Below are 17,233 nucleotides of genomic sequence, written 5' to 3'. Positions count from 1 at the left end.
GGAAAAAAAAATGAAATTTTTAGCCTATTTTACCTATATACAATTTTTTTACGTTTTAATTATATTTATGAAAAAATGTAATTTATAGTATAAATATATAAAGTTAATTGTAGTATAATTGATTATATTTATGAAAAAAAAAAAATTTCTTACTAAATAATAAATAATATTAAATTATTAAATAATAAACTTAAAAAAAAATGGGGGGAAAATGTCCTACTATGCCAAAAACGGTCAGGGGGAAAATGTCCGGGAGGAAATTGTCCGGTTACCACTGTTATAGTAGCATAATAAACATATAACAATTCTATAGATAACTGAAATAACTGAAAAAAGCAAAAATAAATTGATTTATACTTTATTTGGAATCAGAATGACTTAAAACAAATTTATATATAAAAATTAGATTTCTAACTCATATATAAAAAAATAAAACATATTATGCTTTAACAACCGAGTCCGATATATCACTAATCAGCAATCATGTATCAAATATAATATGATTATATTATTAAGTATTTCATGCATCATTGTAATTTGAACTGTATAAAATTTCATATTTTCATATAATGTCAATCAAATAAATATTAGGTATGAAAGTGGGTTTATTTTTAATAATATTATTTAAGTACCTACTCTATTTTCTCAAAAGCACGATCTAATAACCCTAAATGAAACTAGAGACCAGTGGTGAACTAGTAAAGTGTGCCATTACTGTATTAGTGACAAATGACAATGATTTACTAATAAGTTTTAGTAATAATTTCATGGCAAAAATTAAATCTGGGATTAAGTAATATTTCAATTTTATTATTAAATTTACAATATAATATAGTGTAAATTAAAAATGATCATAACTCGCTTAAAAACTGAATAATCGTAAAAAATCGACACACAAACACAGATAATGTTCTTATCATCAAGTTTTATAATAGGTCGATTCACTCTATTTTTTAAACTAACGAAACTAAACTTAATCTGCTGAGCGTAAATTTGCTATGATACGCATTTGTAAAACCAACATAGATAATAAAGATATGGATAGGACATATCGGTCTTATCAACGGTATTTAAGGGGTCCAGTTGAGGCCAAACAAGTATACCTATATAGAGTATCAATTATCATTATAAAAACGCCTCAATTGCCTTCCCCTCCAGGCACGCGGCCTCAAATATATTTAACATAGGCGTGGCCTATCCATATCTTTATTATCTATGAAAACCAAAGAACAAACGTAAAACGGAGATAATACATACAGCTGGTATTGCATCGACCTCTTAAGGCCATGTTGTTATCACTTATCATAATGCATAAACAAGTGATAACAGTTATCTCTCAGTCTCAAACTCTCGTCTTCAAACTAATCAAACTTTATCTATAAAAAATAGTATTCTCTATTGTCTATTGATTACTTCGTCCCAACTTTCATTTAGTATTTCTTCACTTGTACTTTACTTAATACTTATTTCAATATTTCACAACTTGTGCAACAGATTTAGTGATGGTAACTAATTATTTTCATTTTGCGTTGAATTTATTTTGCAATTTTACTAGCATTTTATTTATAGGCCAGTGTTGTTGTCGTTGGGCTAGGTCTGGCCGCAGCTGGATTTGCTGGTCGACAAGTATTACGAGTGGCCCCACAAGTAGCTCAAAAAATGAGTGAAGTTCTCAAGACAATGTCATCCGAATCTGGAATTTTGGTAAAATTACAATATACTATGACTTATTGTTATTGTTATCATATAAACAATTTTTTTTTATTTATTGCTACTTTTAGTCAAGTAGTAAATATCATAAAGGTGGATTTGAACCCACCATGTCCAAACGTGAAGCCACACTCATACTTGACGTGTCAAATAATGCTCCAAAAAACAAAATCAAGGTAAATTAAATTATACTATAATACCTAGCTCTATAAAATTTTAACTACCTTGAGTATTAAATGATTAATAGTTCCATTGATATTTTATGTTCATGTTAAAGTCCAATGAATGTATTCCAATGTTTACCAATTATTTAAAATTGTATGCACTAGTATCTACATTTACTCCTAAGACAACATTTTCAAATATCAAAGATTTGCTTATTTTTTTTAGATACAAGGTTTAATAAAAACAATACTTTTGAAGTAATTTAATAATATGCCATTGTTATTATGGAGGAGGGAAAGGATAGTGACTATAGCCTATATAACACAATTTTTCTATCTCTCTTCATTTAACAATTCTGAATACATTAATTCTGAACACCTTAGTCAGATAAAAAATTGAATGTAATTTATTATTTACATGAAATCATAAAATTAAATTCATAATTTTAAGTCTTATATATAACCTGAATGAGTAATTGATTTTTGCAATAATATAATTTAAAAATGAATTTTATTTAACATGTTCATAAATTAATTATTTGTAAATAAAATAGGTTTTTAATATAACTTTGATAATTTTGGTATTACATCTGTAAACAATATTGTATGATTTAGTAAATTTGGTTGAGTATAAAAGGTTCTCAATAAATTTTAATTAGGTATGATTACTATTTTTGTATTTAATAGTAAAGTTATTAATTATCTTTTTAATACATACATTAATAAAAAGACGTTCAGCATTCAACAATAACAATATTATCAATATCAATGATGATTCATGTCAGCTAAATTCAATTCAAATATAAATAAATAAAGCACTATTGTAACTTCTTATATAAAAACACACCATCTACATATTCTAATGATTTTCACTTGTATAAATCTGATAAGTCCGGATGTCAATTTAATCGAGCTTCTACACATCCCATTACATACTCAACTATTCACTAACTCTCTTTGCACAATACTATTGTTAACTCTTCAGTTTTGTTTACAAACTAGCAATAATACTTTACACAATTTGAATTTTTGTTCAAGCTTTTGTCCTATTACCAAATATTTGGGCAAGTGATTATTGCAAAAATACAATTGAGCATGTGACTATACCATTAAATTATTAAATACCTACTAAAAATCTGTGTTTCTGTATCATCTTTATTGTTTTATATAAATGTATTATTATTCTGTGGTCTTAATGTCTTATATCTATTTAATAATAAATACCTGTACAATATTATAATTTATATTCTTAAAGAATAACTTTAATTTCATTACAGTGTTTTTATTTTATTGCCACTACAATTACATTAGTTAATGTTCTTCTCAGATTACACATATCATATGAAACCGCTTGCAACTACTATTGATCAAATTAAATCTCTAGATTAGGTTCATTACAGATCGCTATTTTATTTATAGTAAAGGTTTTGCTCAATTAATATTTTCAAAATTGGGTGGATATTTTAAAAAACTGAATAGTTAAATGTGTGTAACTTATAAATAAATAAAAATAAGGGAATATTTAAATGACACATATTGATTTCTAATTTGTAATTAGTACTCACGGATGTTGGATACTAAAAAAATAATATGATTTTGTTGGACAGAAGCACATAAATACCTATAGGTATTATATACTAGTATTAATATTTTCCAGTTTCAAGCATTTAATATAATGTACTCTTATGGTGGGGTGAATAAACTACGCCATTGGTGGGTGATTAGTGATTACTGATTAGGTACTTTTTATGTTTCACTAGGTCTATATTTTTTAGAATAGCCGCCACTGTTAGGTTAGGTACTTTAAATAAATAAATTTTGTTTTTGATAAATTATAGTAACTATACCTATAAGTAATTAACTATAATATTGTGAAATATGAATTTAACTTTATAGAAATTAATAATTATTATCAAATTAAAAATTTTATTTTAATAAGCAATGCGTAAAAAATTAAGTATAAAAACAGTACTTAAAGGTGTTGATTATACAGTATTTACTACTTAATCAATGGGATAGGTACGTATATTTTTAATTTTTTAGGTTATATTAATAAACAACAATTTATTTTATATTAGGTATTGAAAAATTTTCTGAAATCTTTTTTTTTTATGTTTCACGGACATGGCTATGAGTGACATATTTTGTTGTGCAATGTTTAAACCTATTTTTATACTTTGGCGAAAAATACATATTTTATGTTTTTATTGCGTGAACGTGTGGTACTATTGGTACTTGATTCCAAGTTTTATTTTTAAAGCACGTAAGCTCATTTCCTCTGTAATTGTCATATGCGTGGAAAAATATAAAAAATATAACAATAGTATGTTATTAGTGCTGTATATTAATAAATAATAGGTATTTTTGATATTTGTTTCAGGATGCACACAAACGTATCATGTTGATCAATCATCCAGATAAAGGCGGTTCACCGTACCTAGCTGCAAAGATAAACGAGGCCAAAGATCTTTTGGATAAAAAATAAACATCGTCCACCGAATTGTAGTGTAAATATGTGAATGTATAAAAATATAATATATTATCATTTTTATCGGTAACTTTTATATTGTGAATATTCCATTTTTTTGTGCACAGACTTAAATATTAATAGGTCTCGTGTTATTATAATTATTTTTTCCTGTTTTCCTGAAAATTTTTCTATCCTAAATTTATCACGTACCGATGAAATAACATGTTTCATAATGCAATGTATACATTAATAATATTAAATGAACATGTATTTTGTACTTCAAATAAATTATACAACAAAAAATAAACGCCTTAGACATACGTAATAATAATATTTCGATTCAAACAAAAACGTTATTTTTTCGCGATTTTGTGATCTTTTAACAATTTTTTTCTAAACAATCCATAGTCATGCTGCATGAGTTCATAAGCCGTTTGACGTAGTTTCTCGACGCGGGCTAATATCTTCTTCGATCCACTGCTTTTAGTTTCCTCCAACCGGCGCAACTGGTGTTCCGTCAATCCTTCCACATCGCTGGCGCATTCAACTATAGCGATGTAATCATTTTTAATTTTTGACGATTCGCTGAAATGTCAAATGCATAATCAATACAAACAACTCGTCCATCATTTCCATAAATTTAAATAAAAATCTGGTGTTAATGTAAGGTAAAAATTATACTTGAATTGTGTAATACCTATATTGTTTTGGTATAGTTAATAGAAACAGTACTATAATAGTACTGAATTTCGTCACATTGAAACAAGAATTTGTTTATACCTGATACTTTCGTCGACAAAAAAGGGATTTGTAAGTACCTACCTACTTGCTTAAAATTTGGTTAAGGTATTTGAACGTATCGCGAATTTCATTGTAGTTAAATATCAATACCAATGAGTATATAATTCACTCGCCGAGTTTTCTTAGAAAATTATTTTTATATTGTGGTTTATTAAATATCCCTTTTACTTAAAAATTTGTTTTTAAGTTGCCTATTTAAAGCCCCTTTAAATAGGGATGTGAGACGTCTTAAGATAAGATTTCCTTTTAACGTCGGACAATAAAACAGCATAACCATAACCAAACCTGGTATTGATGATAAAGATTGAGGAGAAATTTTAGTTTAGGTGATTATAGACATGACTAATATACTAAATAACATCGGTTTTAAGGGGTTTAAAATAGGCAATATTCCTTTAGTTTAGTGTGTGTTTAATCACCTTGATCAATTATTGATCACAGACCACAGTTAAGCTATTAGAAGTAATTTTAAAACCTCAAAAAGTATTATTACATTATATAATACATAATTATTGAAACGAGTCCGATATACTTTTAAGCAACCGTCAACCAGTAGTTTAAACCTTTGACGTTATGTTGTTATTGCATATTGGGTATTGGGGGACTTAAGCTTCCTCAAAACGTAATCAAGCCACACTAGACGTTATACATCTAAAAATGTGTGTTTATACTAATGGATAAAATAAAAAATATGTTAAGCCTCCCCCACGGATGTGGCGGATAAGCAGTTAGCAGATTGCCTATGGAAAAACAATCGAATAGATTCGTGACATGCTTACTTTTCAATCTGTTTGTGATGTACGTAGCGCAACAGATCGTCGCACATTTTCCACAACTCCAAAATATCCGCAGAATCCAATTTGCATGCATGCAAATAGTCTCCGAACATTTTCATGGCGGCTTGATTGGCCAAAACGTGTTTAAGACTGTTCGTCCACCTGTCCAAATCATCTTTGGAAACAGAATTACATGGATCTACGCAAGGAACGCAACTCATTACGACCCAGTTTGTAAAACAATTACCTGAAAATTAGAAACAAAATGATATTATTTAAAGTAAGTAAAAACTATTATTTAGTAGGAACTTAAATTAGATCCCTGTTTACTCATATGAATCGATCATTTATACATAGATTTGAAATTTAGACATCGTTAAAACCGTTTCAATTCCATTTACACTATTGAAATTTAAAAATGTATGTTAACGATCAAGCGCGCGGTTGAGGTCACGTATTATTATTTATTTGAAGAATAATATTTAATATATTTACTGATAACTGACAAACATCAATACTAGTTAGAAATATATTTTGTTCATTGGCAAAAAAAAATATAAGCAGTTAATTACACCAATAACTCTCCGAACGGACAACTAAACCGAAGAAATTCTCACACGGTAAAAAATATAAATTTTTTTTTTTAATTAAATAATTTAATATTTTTAATGCACATTTATACAACCTTCTAATTTCAAAAACAGGTAGGTATAACTATTAGTAACTAGTAAGCTGAATGTTTGGTTGATATGGTAGATGTTTTAAACTTTAAAACCCGTCACAACAACTAGGACTATCGTTTTATTTTTATTTGTTTATATAAGATGTACATACATATATTTCATAACTTATACCTTAGGGCTATTATCTAATTAGTTAGTAATTTATTCCTCATCATTTTTATCTATATATTATTTATAAATACGACTGCAAAACGTAAAAAAAAATATTTATTTACCTATACTATTTTATTGGATGTCATAAATACCTAGTTATACGTAGGTACCTTAAGTTAATAATCTATAATTAAATTGTAATATTGATATTGCTATTATTGCCAATTTAATACTAATAAAATATTTAATATCAGTAATTTTGTATTTTATAGTTAGTATGTTTGTACACATAATGGAATTCGAATTATTATCTAATTTTCAATAGATAAAAATAATAAAAAAATTTCCAATATTGAGTATTTAGGTCATGTATCTTTTTATATTTAAATTAACAAGTTTTTTAAAACTAGGTTCACATTAAAAAAAATTAACTGATTTTTAAAGTAGATAAACATTTAAGTATAATAATTCCTTTGGCATTTAAAATAGAAAAATGATACAAACTATTAATTCATTATTTTATAAGTTAAATTAGGTTCATTGATGCAACGTAAAGGTGCTGGGGCTGTACTCTTCCCCATTCCAAAAATATTAATTGAAATTATGTACATTCTATTTTAGGTATAAACTATATTATGGTGTATATTGATCAAAATGATTATAAACGTGTGTCATCTATGTTATTTATCATTACGGATGTAATATTCTATATATGGGTTTTATGTACATAGATATTGATCTATTGGAGGGAGGATCTATTCACCGTAAGTCATAATCCTCTATCAGTGTTCTTTATTTGTGTACTTTGCTGCAGCAGTCTGATATCACATAACATTTCCGTTCTCAAAATTCACGTTCATATCGTAAAATATAAATACAATCAGTGGCGGGATTTTAAAAATGTTACATCGTAGTGAACGGTTCTGAAAAATAATTTACCTACATTTAAAATCAGTTTTCTATGATAAAAATAAAAGTATTTCGATTTATACTGTATTATCAAACTTGACAACTTTTTTCTAGAACTCAATTACATATCTCTCATCGTTATAAGGCAGCGTTCGTACGAAACGTTTTCATTCGACTGTTTTTTCTCCAAGTTACTATGCAAATCTGACTACTACGAAAAAGTCTTTTCATTTTTTGGGTTAATATATAGCCTATAACATTCACAAATAATGTGGCTTTCTAATGGTAAAATAATTTTCAAAATAGGTTCAGTAGATCCAGAGATTACCCCCTACTACAAACTCACATACTTTATCTCTTTATAATAATAGTTTAGATATAATAATAATAACGTTTTAACGTCATAATATATTAGTTTAATTTAAGAGAGTATTTTAAATTTTTTATTGTATACCACAAATAAGTACACATAGACTAATCATAACAGCGGAAGAACATTTTCAACTATAATGTAGGTATATGTTATTTTCGGTAGACCGCGTTTTGGTTAGGTTACCGTAACCAGACTCAGATCTATAATTCAAGTTTCACATTGACTTTAATATTGAGTTCATATAATATAATCAGTTTGTGAGAATATTTTTGAAGTAAATAATAATATAATATTGACTCATTTAGCTATATATTTTATACTTGTATCATATAGCAGTATAATTAAAAATGTTATTGTTATTAAAAATGTAAAAAACTTTATGACATGATATAAAATGTTGATTTAACCAAATGTTATGTATCTAGATATTTCATTTTATAAAATAATACATTTCTAACTCAAGGCAATCGTCTTGGAGAAAATAATATGTATTCTAACTTGTTGAAGTATGAATGTTGTAAAGAAATAACTCGATATAAAATGTCTGTATACAAAAACGGAATATAGTACCTATATTAGAAGCATTGATTTTATATTTTTATATATCATTATTATTGATTATAGTCTATACTCTATTACTCTGTAATCAATGTTGGTAGGTACTGCATTTACATATCCCACGAATTCGTCATTTGACCGAATTTGGAGCAAAAAACGCGAGAAAAATCTTCCTTTGTGAGACGATCGAATACTAGGTACACAGTTAGGTATTAATAAGATAAATAATATATTATAATTTATAATATATCTATAATTATTGCATCTAAGTATATGTTAAAATTATAAAAAATTATGTCAGGTTAAATTATGAAACTGAAAACAGTGATAATTCAAAACAACGACACACATGTTATGTACTTCTATATGAACAACAATTACAACCGATGAATAATTTGTAGTTTTTATACTAATTTATACGAGATAACTATTGTTAACTGTTGTAACTATTGTATTTTAAGTAGGTATAGTCATCAGCGCCCAGCGGTTTGTCGTAGTGTAGTGACGAAGATCACTTAAATATATAAAATCAGAGAACAGCACAATAACGGTGTGACCAAAAAATCATTATCGAACCACTCGAACGGCATCGCAATACAAATCCTATAATTTATTGTCGAGCAATAAAACAAACAATATTATATTATTGTATACGCGATACGATTCACCTGCTTCAGAAGTATCGAACATCAGAATACGTATACGGGTCAGGTGCTATGTGAAATTATTGTTATATTATATTTTATAATACTATATTATGTATATGAATAATTTGAATAGTGTCTTACATACAGAGTGATTCTTTCATCAAAATCAGCAATCACCTATCTGCAATAGCATAACTTGGACGTTAGCTTAAATACTTTTTTAAATGAGTTAATATGGTTCTATAATGTAGGTATACATAACATAATATTAGCCATTATAATCCTAACCTATAGTTACCTATACAAATAAATAACATAATATGGTTTACTTATTTCCCAAGTTAAACGTTATTACTTACATTTATAGTAAATGATCTAGGAGTGAGATGGAACAAGCGGCAACCCTTTACTACCAAATCGGGGTGGGTCGAACAAATCGAATTTAAAATTTTGATTAGTTATATTTTTTATCTAACTTCTACAATTTTTATTCATAGAAAATTATAGTTTTTAGATTGAAATTAATATCTTAAGATACAAAAATAATACGTTTCAATAAGAGTCAATAAAAAATAATGATTTATTTTCTTGTTCAAATGGTAGAAATAAATCAGTTATTTAATACTACAATTTTATTCGTTGTTATTCGTTGAACATACATATATATTAGTATTAAGTATAAGTAATATGCAATAATTAAACGTAACATACTATCAAACTCATTTTCAATTTTATTTATTTATACCTAGTGAACCGGCACTGGAATTTTATTTTTATTTTATAAGAATAACGGCTAATGCATGATAATTGTATTGATATATTTAAATTATAACTTAGATCCAAATAGAGGGGGCGACCTACTGGGCAAAAAAGTGATATCAAAACGATCAAAAATAGAAAACCTTAATCTGAAAACGTTTAAGTACCTACGTCTTGGTACTGTTAATATAGAAGACTTAAATTATGCCACACAACGACAGCTCAGAAAATGAGTATGTTCGCGTTAAAACAATCGTTCTTATAATATTATTATATAAAGTGCGCGGTGCACAAGTGCGTGCCGTGTATTTCGAATCCACCTGTATGTTATTATTGTAATTAGGCATTGTTCGGATAGAAAACCGTCGCTCTAATTTCGACCGCATTACTCTATTTCGCTCAGTCATTTTTTTTTCGTTTCCGAACAAACGCGAAGGTAAGGTATAATGTATATATGGTATACATATAACTATGCAACTATATAAGTATATAACATTAATATTATTATATTCGTGCGCGAGTCTTGTACGTCTCTATAGTTTAGGTAGGGTGTACACGTCTATACTACTGGCATGGCATTGCCTTCACGGTTCGGCACTTACCGGCGGCGGTTTCGGCGTCGTCCGCCGTCGTAGTACATCGCCACACGACATTGTTCAATGCCCAAAAGAAGAAGCTCGAATGAAGAGCGCTATAATACGTTACAATCGTTACTTTATATTTGTTTAGACGTGCGCATAATAATATATTTTATCGGTCCATCGTGTTTTGTACGCGTAGGTACACTGTACACGACGACGAAGACAACGACCGGACGACGATGATATAGCTAGGCGAGTCTCGTGGAAAGAATATAGCGAGAATAGTGGACGACGAGGGGAAAAAATGATCTATTCGGATGTCTACACCGTCGTCTTTGCGCGCTATGGTCACGTTTTATATTCGGGGCCGCCGGTCGGGCCACGAATAGTATCACGTCTCGAAGTTTTCGTGTGTTACGAATCACTAACGCCCGCGGGAGCGTAGCTATCTGTATACGCTATAATACGATCGGCGACGAATGACGACACTACGTGTACTCATAGACGCATAGTTTCAGCTATATAACACTGCATCTAGGTGGTACCTATGCTGTCTAAAATATATTGCCACGCCGTTAAAATATAAAACACATCATTTCGTATAGTGTCCTGGTTTCATAATTTCAGGCGAGTCAAAACAATGACCGGCGCCGAAATAAAAACGCACGACGACGCGGCTATCGTGAACGTCGTAGATTCCGGCGATGAACAGCGAGTCTCGTAGAATCTACGAGTATATACAATTCTGTTATATAATATAATTTAAAAAGTCGGATCGCGGGTAAAAGTAATACAAGTCAACTTGTAATCGGGTAAAGTGATAAGAAAATAACTATAAACGTACCTTTAACTAAATTATAATTATAATTTAAGTTTATTGGATTTTTACACAGCACATCTATATAGATATAACCGCTCTTATACTTCAATGAAATATTATAAAATGTAGAATTATAAAATAAAATAATGTATTGTCCTACCAATAACGCTGTGACAATGTATTAACTATTAAATCAGCTAATAAAGTAAAATATTTTGAGTTAAATTTTGACAAGCAATACTTATTTTAATAGATATCACACATATAAAAACAATATACAAATCAGTCAATACGAAACTGCACTCTATCTTCTAAAGCCTTTTTTAAGATCCAAAATGTCTCTAACAAAATAAATTAACATAATATACAAGTCGATAATTCGCCCAGCCTGATTATACGGAATACAACTTTGGGGAACTGCCAAATCGTCTAATACTATAATCTTGCAAGACTTGGACTTCCAATATGTATGTCAACTTTAAATAACCTTTGCCCCTTAGTATAAAACAAATAAAAATTTCTACTAAAACTACTTTACCAAACAAACTGGCCAAATCTCATTACACTAAATTCATTCTAAATTAAACTCACACAGTTTAATCAAACAATTATTCTCCATATTTCTTAGGTCCAGAGATCTCTTAATAAGTAGTGACATAAAAAAACCCTAGTTAGAAATGCTGGTCGTCTAAACCCATTTAATTTATTTTTTATTGTTATATCACCTTCTATTTTACTTTAGTATAAATTTGTAAATTTTCTAATAATAATAAAATAAAAAAATAAAAAACAATAGCATAACTATTAATAGATATATATACTTATTACATTATAATTTATATAAGTTATTACATTTTACACAATAAATAATAACTGTAAAACGTAAGTAGGACAAAAGTCAGAAGAATAATTAGATTTGGAAATAAATTTAGTTTTAATTAATATTTATCTTGTGATCTTGCCAATATTTTAAAACCAATTATTTTCATGTGTTATATTATTTATTTTAAAATATAATTTTCTTGTTAGTTTTGTGCTTGAACAAAAATAGTAAGAAAAATAATAAATCTTTCTTATGATTGTATTTTCTATTTTTGCGTTCATATTATTACTACATCTGTAATATAATACGTATCCGCTGTAACTGACCATTATCATAGATTAAATATACTAGTTACAATATACTAGTATATTTAATCTATGCCATTATTATGTATTTTAAACAGTAAAATTGATAATTAAGCTTATACTTAATAAAATTAATTAATTAAAATATTTTTATAATAATTGTATTTTCATCAGTTACGTATAATATGTAGAAATCTAGTAATGACAGTCGTGTCAGTTAATTTTCCGGTTAATTTTTTTTTAATAGTTGGTTTATATTTTTAACAGTAAAATTAAGTATATATAAATTAAAAATAATTAATTTTAATGAAATATTAATTTATAATAATACAAGCTCCAAATTAAATTTAACATGATGTTATACGACCATCGTATTTATAAAAAAAAATTCAAATTGTATTTTAAGCTTGATTGAATCGAACCCGGACGTACATGCATTTGTACGGAATCTTTTGGGCATTACACGCCATGATGGTAAATTGCTATAGCAGTATAGCCAGTAACGGACAAGCCCGGGTGTGCCATTATTCCATTGCACAATGATCCGGTAATAGATTAAGATACCTATAATTTGATATTTGTCCTTTTTTTATTTTTGTTTTATGTTATATAGTAATATAATATTATTATATTGGACGGTAGCGACCGTTGCCCGTTACAAACTACAAATAGTCACATAAACACAATAGTTAGGTACAAAAATATTAACATAAACTATAATAAGTATAGAGCTATGCATAGAGTATATAAATTAATTGAAAAGTAAGTAACTAGCTGTAATTCAAAATATAATGCAGATATTATAGTGAAATTTTTCCAATGTAATACGATGCACATAACAAATAGTTTACTTTTACAATGGTCTAAAAAAAAAAAAAAAAATAAGAATAATAAAAAAACCTATTTTTTTTTTTGATTTTTATCAAAAATTTAAATTTAATAAAATTAAATTTACTACTTTTGAATCCTAAGTATATAAAAATGGTGTTTATTCGTTTTGAAAATAATAAAAGTCAAAGAGCCACTGCCAAAATATTTGGTAAGTTGCATCCCGAGAGGTTTGTGCCAAATAATAGTGTAATTGATAAGTAATTTACAGATAAATAAGTACTTATTATTAATTTGCACAACAAAAAAAATACGATATTTGTATTTACCTAGATTAATAGAACATTTCCGAACTACTGATATAATGTTGCCGAAATTAAAAAATCAGGTATATCCAAAAGTGTTTCAAGTGAGTATAAATATAGTATAATATTTATGTTTTGGTCAGTCCAATATCACAATCCTAACTCTCATTACGTTGTCGTGCTCGAGACACTGCGTATTAGTCATATGTCAATAAAAAATCTAACATAAAGTATCAACGAGTAGTGGGTATAATCTATTTAATTATAAAAATAGTTATCAAAGTGTGAAAACCATACAATTTTACATTTAATATTAAGCTGTATTTTTTAAAATAAATGTTTCTTTCATACATTTAAAATTCAATCGATTTTTTTTCTCTATATTATAAAATAAAAATAATTAAATCTATGAAATAGGTATTTTAGAATTTTTAAGTAGTTTTTTTTATTTTTTGAACCATTTTCAAAGGTAGATTGTTAGTTATATATTAGGTAAATCAAAAAAAAATTTCACTATTTTTCAGATTACACAACTGACTTTCCAACTATAATAATTTACATACTGTTATAGACATGTATAAACAAAACAATTAAAATATTTTATTTCACAAAAACATTATCGTCTTATCGGAGGTTATATTCCATAAATAACAACGTATTTATAAATAAATAGTAAATACCCAACGCCGTAAAGTGTATAAAAGCCCATAAGGATAATAAGAGTAACTATTTAATTTAATTTAGGGGGCTAAGCCTTTTAGTAAGATGGGAGTCTAATGAACTTAGAATAGTGGGCTAAAGTGGCTAGACCCTTCCCAGTCCACCCCTGGGCCTGTAGCTCCCCCCAAAAATAATCGTTTAACCTTGTTAGCCATTGATTATCACGCACACAGGCACCTAGGACACAAAATAATTGCAATAATGATTAAGACGTTTCCAAACTCCAGTGGTGCACTTCCTCATACTATGTGGTAATACCTATACATGCGAACAAGGTGGATGTATAATATAATATTATAGGTCTGATGTAGTTAAATTTATAATTGAGACACGCCGCAGATTAAGGCTGTAAACACTGATATCATGTTATTGTTATCATATACAGTAGCAGTAATTACGTTATGTTCTATGGTAGTGACGGGGGTAGTTTTTAGAAAAAAACGGCAAACATGAACAAAAATTCCTCGAAAAATTCTTAAAAAGTCACTTAGGCTAGGATCACACTATGCGTTTTGTCGGTGCGACCGCATAAATATACGTTGCGGTCGAACCGACAAAACGCATAGTGTGGTCCTAACCTTAGTGCCACTGCTATTAAATTGTCACCCCTAAGGAACTCGTCGTCTACATTATACATTATCATCACAGTAATAGGTACAAACGATACGGATGTAGTACAACGAATTTATAATCGAACATCAACGATAAATGGGTAGAGCATGTAATAATATTTTAGTATAGTCACATACTGTGTTATATTTATTACGAAATATAAATTCAACCACGTACTCACGTTATGTTCGTCGTTGTCGTCATCGTACCCGGTAAAACGAGAGCCGCGGTAGCAGCGCTGTCGTATAATAATAGTCTCTGTCGTGTCGCATGTCAACAATAATATCGTTCTACAGACTTTTTGCCGAAATCACGACTGGCACTGGCAGTGAGTGCTAACCGCCAGTATTATGTATGTTATATTATATATGTTTATATGACAGTAAGTAAACGGTAATATTATTGTAATAATAACGGTATTAATATTATTAATTCTTTATTATTAGGGCGTAAGAGCGTGCGGTGTTGGTGCCTCGCGAACGTTTCCGCGACGAACGGGCGCTTACGACTACGTACAGCCCGTACGGCAATCGCCGTAACGACCGTAAAATCGTGTTTCGCGCAGACGACGGCGACGGTGGCGACGACGACGACGATAGACGGATCAGTGCAAGGCCCGCCAGAGAACACATGGTCGTGGAAAAATATCAACTCTACAACCGCTGTTAAAGGGTGGCTACTGCTCGCGAAACAGCTGATGTGTTTCGTCGGAGTTCGGGTCGATAAGCCCGGTGCCGCTACACCGGTTGTTTTTTTTTTTTTTAGACGATATAATATTTGCAAAAGTATAATAATATACACATTATATAATATTAAAATATTCTTAGTATAGAACTGAAATAGAACTTAATTGATGTTGGAAATTTCGATTATTATGCGACGTCAAGTAGAAAACAATGCCAAATGCCAATAACTAGTACCAGTAGTACCGCCAAAATATAAAATAATTATGTTTGTTATTATGAAATTATAATATACATTTATGCGTTATATTAGCGTATTGCTTGCATTACTACTGCAATAATACACAGAAATAAATGCATAATGCAGAATAATTTCTATTGTTTCTTACGCACATAATATATTTATATAGTCAAATGCAATATGGATTAAAGAACCAAACAAATATAAAAAGGTATTAAAAATTCGTTAGATACCTACTAAATACAATATATATATTATATATAAATAATTTATTATTAATTACATTTAAATGTACCTCTATGGCTGTATATAACTACAAAAAATTAAAGATGGAATATTTCTGAATGATAATATCAATTTAAAATCGGTATTTTTATTGTAGTTCATTTATATTTTTTTGTAATTATTATTGATAAACCTTTTAATTAATTTAAAGTAATAGTATTGATTAAATATACAAAAACGTATATTTAATCAATGGTAATAGTAACTACTAACTAATACTCCAAATAAAGTATTGAGGACTCGTTTAATTTAATTTAGTAATAACTAAGAAAAAAAAATTTTAAAAGCTAATCTTACCATTGTAGACATCTCGAAATGGTTGGACAATATATACAGCTAATGCACCGTCTATATTATACATATGAAATGGTTTTACTATTTACATTAATATTCGTGAGTTGTCAGTCATTGATGTTGGTCTAAACTTTGATATTAACTAATAAAAAAATAATTATCTTAGAAATATTTCTCACAAAGCATTTAAAACATTTTAAATAGAAAATAGAATCAAATTTAACAATAATTAATGGTTTTATCTTTATATTTATTAGTTATTAGTGACTGATATATAAATATAATTGGCTTTAATTAATTGATAACGGTATTACTTTAAATATACTTATAATATTTAATAAATTATGCAGTAATCAATTTTAAACATTAAAAGCCATCCGACTAGTTAATTTTGTTATTTAAGTTATGCTTTTATATAATTAACAACTAAATCTAGTAACCATAAAAAAATAAATTCTATAAAACATATATTATACATTATAGCATTACATCGTTTAAAAGAAAATTAAAAATTGTTAAAATTGGAACTATAATTTTACACATTTTTAAATTTGATATTAATTATAAAAAATATATTATTTATAAATTTATATTATAATATGGAATTATAGGTATAGCAAATTATGGTGATGCATTTTTGCGTCGTTTATATTGTATCTACCTAATACTTATTAAAATATTTAAGAAAGAAATACTGTATTATACAATACGCAAGAAAATCATTGTTGAATAT

The 17,233-nt window shown here is 28.0% G+C and overlaps 2 protein-coding genes across 5 annotated transcripts; one reads left to right on the top strand and one right to left on the bottom strand.

Annotated features, from left to right (window-relative positions):
- Positions 1-1,337: 1,337 nt before the first annotated feature.
- Positions 1,338-4,438, top strand: LOC114130694 (mitochondrial import inner membrane translocase subunit TIM14). Of its 2 annotated transcripts, none has more exons than XM_027995720.2 (4): positions 1,338-1,505; positions 1,570-1,704; positions 1,782-1,886; positions 4,255-4,438. In XM_027995720.2, exons 1-4 carry the CDS (start codon positions 1,503-1,505, stop codon positions 4,357-4,359), a joined length of 348 nt encoding a protein of 115 aa, XP_027851521.1. In that variant the 5' UTR covers positions 1,338-1,502; the 3' UTR covers positions 4,360-4,438. The 2 variants fall into 2 exon arrangements, with proteins under 2 accessions (XP_027851521.1, XP_050056653.1); XM_050200696.1 differs by having other exon boundaries at positions 4,233-4,438.
- Positions 4,439-4,594: 156 nt separating this feature from the next.
- LOC114130693 (regulator of G-protein signaling 1-like) lies at positions 4,595-16,582 on the bottom strand. Of its 3 annotated transcripts, none has more exons than XM_050200693.1 (3): positions 16,504-16,582; positions 5,925-6,168; positions 4,595-4,929 (listed from the first exon to the last, which is right to left on the bottom strand). In XM_050200693.1, exons 1-3 carry the CDS (start codon positions 16,565-16,567, stop codon positions 4,698-4,700), a joined length of 540 nt encoding a protein of 179 aa, XP_050056650.1. In that variant the 5' UTR covers positions 16,568-16,582; the 3' UTR covers positions 4,595-4,697. The 3 variants fall into 3 exon arrangements, with proteins under 3 accessions (XP_050056650.1, XP_050056652.1, XP_050056651.1); XM_050200695.1 differs by lacking the exon at positions 16,504-16,582 and adding an exon at positions 15,175-15,648; XM_050200694.1 differs by lacking the exon at positions 16,504-16,582 and adding an exon at positions 15,179-15,645.
- Between the last annotated feature and the right edge of the window lie 651 nt (positions 16,583-17,233).

The sequence above is a fragment of the Aphis gossypii genome, chromosome 2, assembly GCF_020184175.1.
Source record: "Aphis gossypii isolate Hap1 chromosome 2, ASM2018417v2, whole genome shotgun sequence".
NCBI lineage: Eukaryota > Metazoa > Arthropoda > Insecta > Hemiptera > Aphididae > Aphis > Aphis gossypii.
This window is presented reverse-complemented; position numbering and strand designations above follow the sequence as displayed.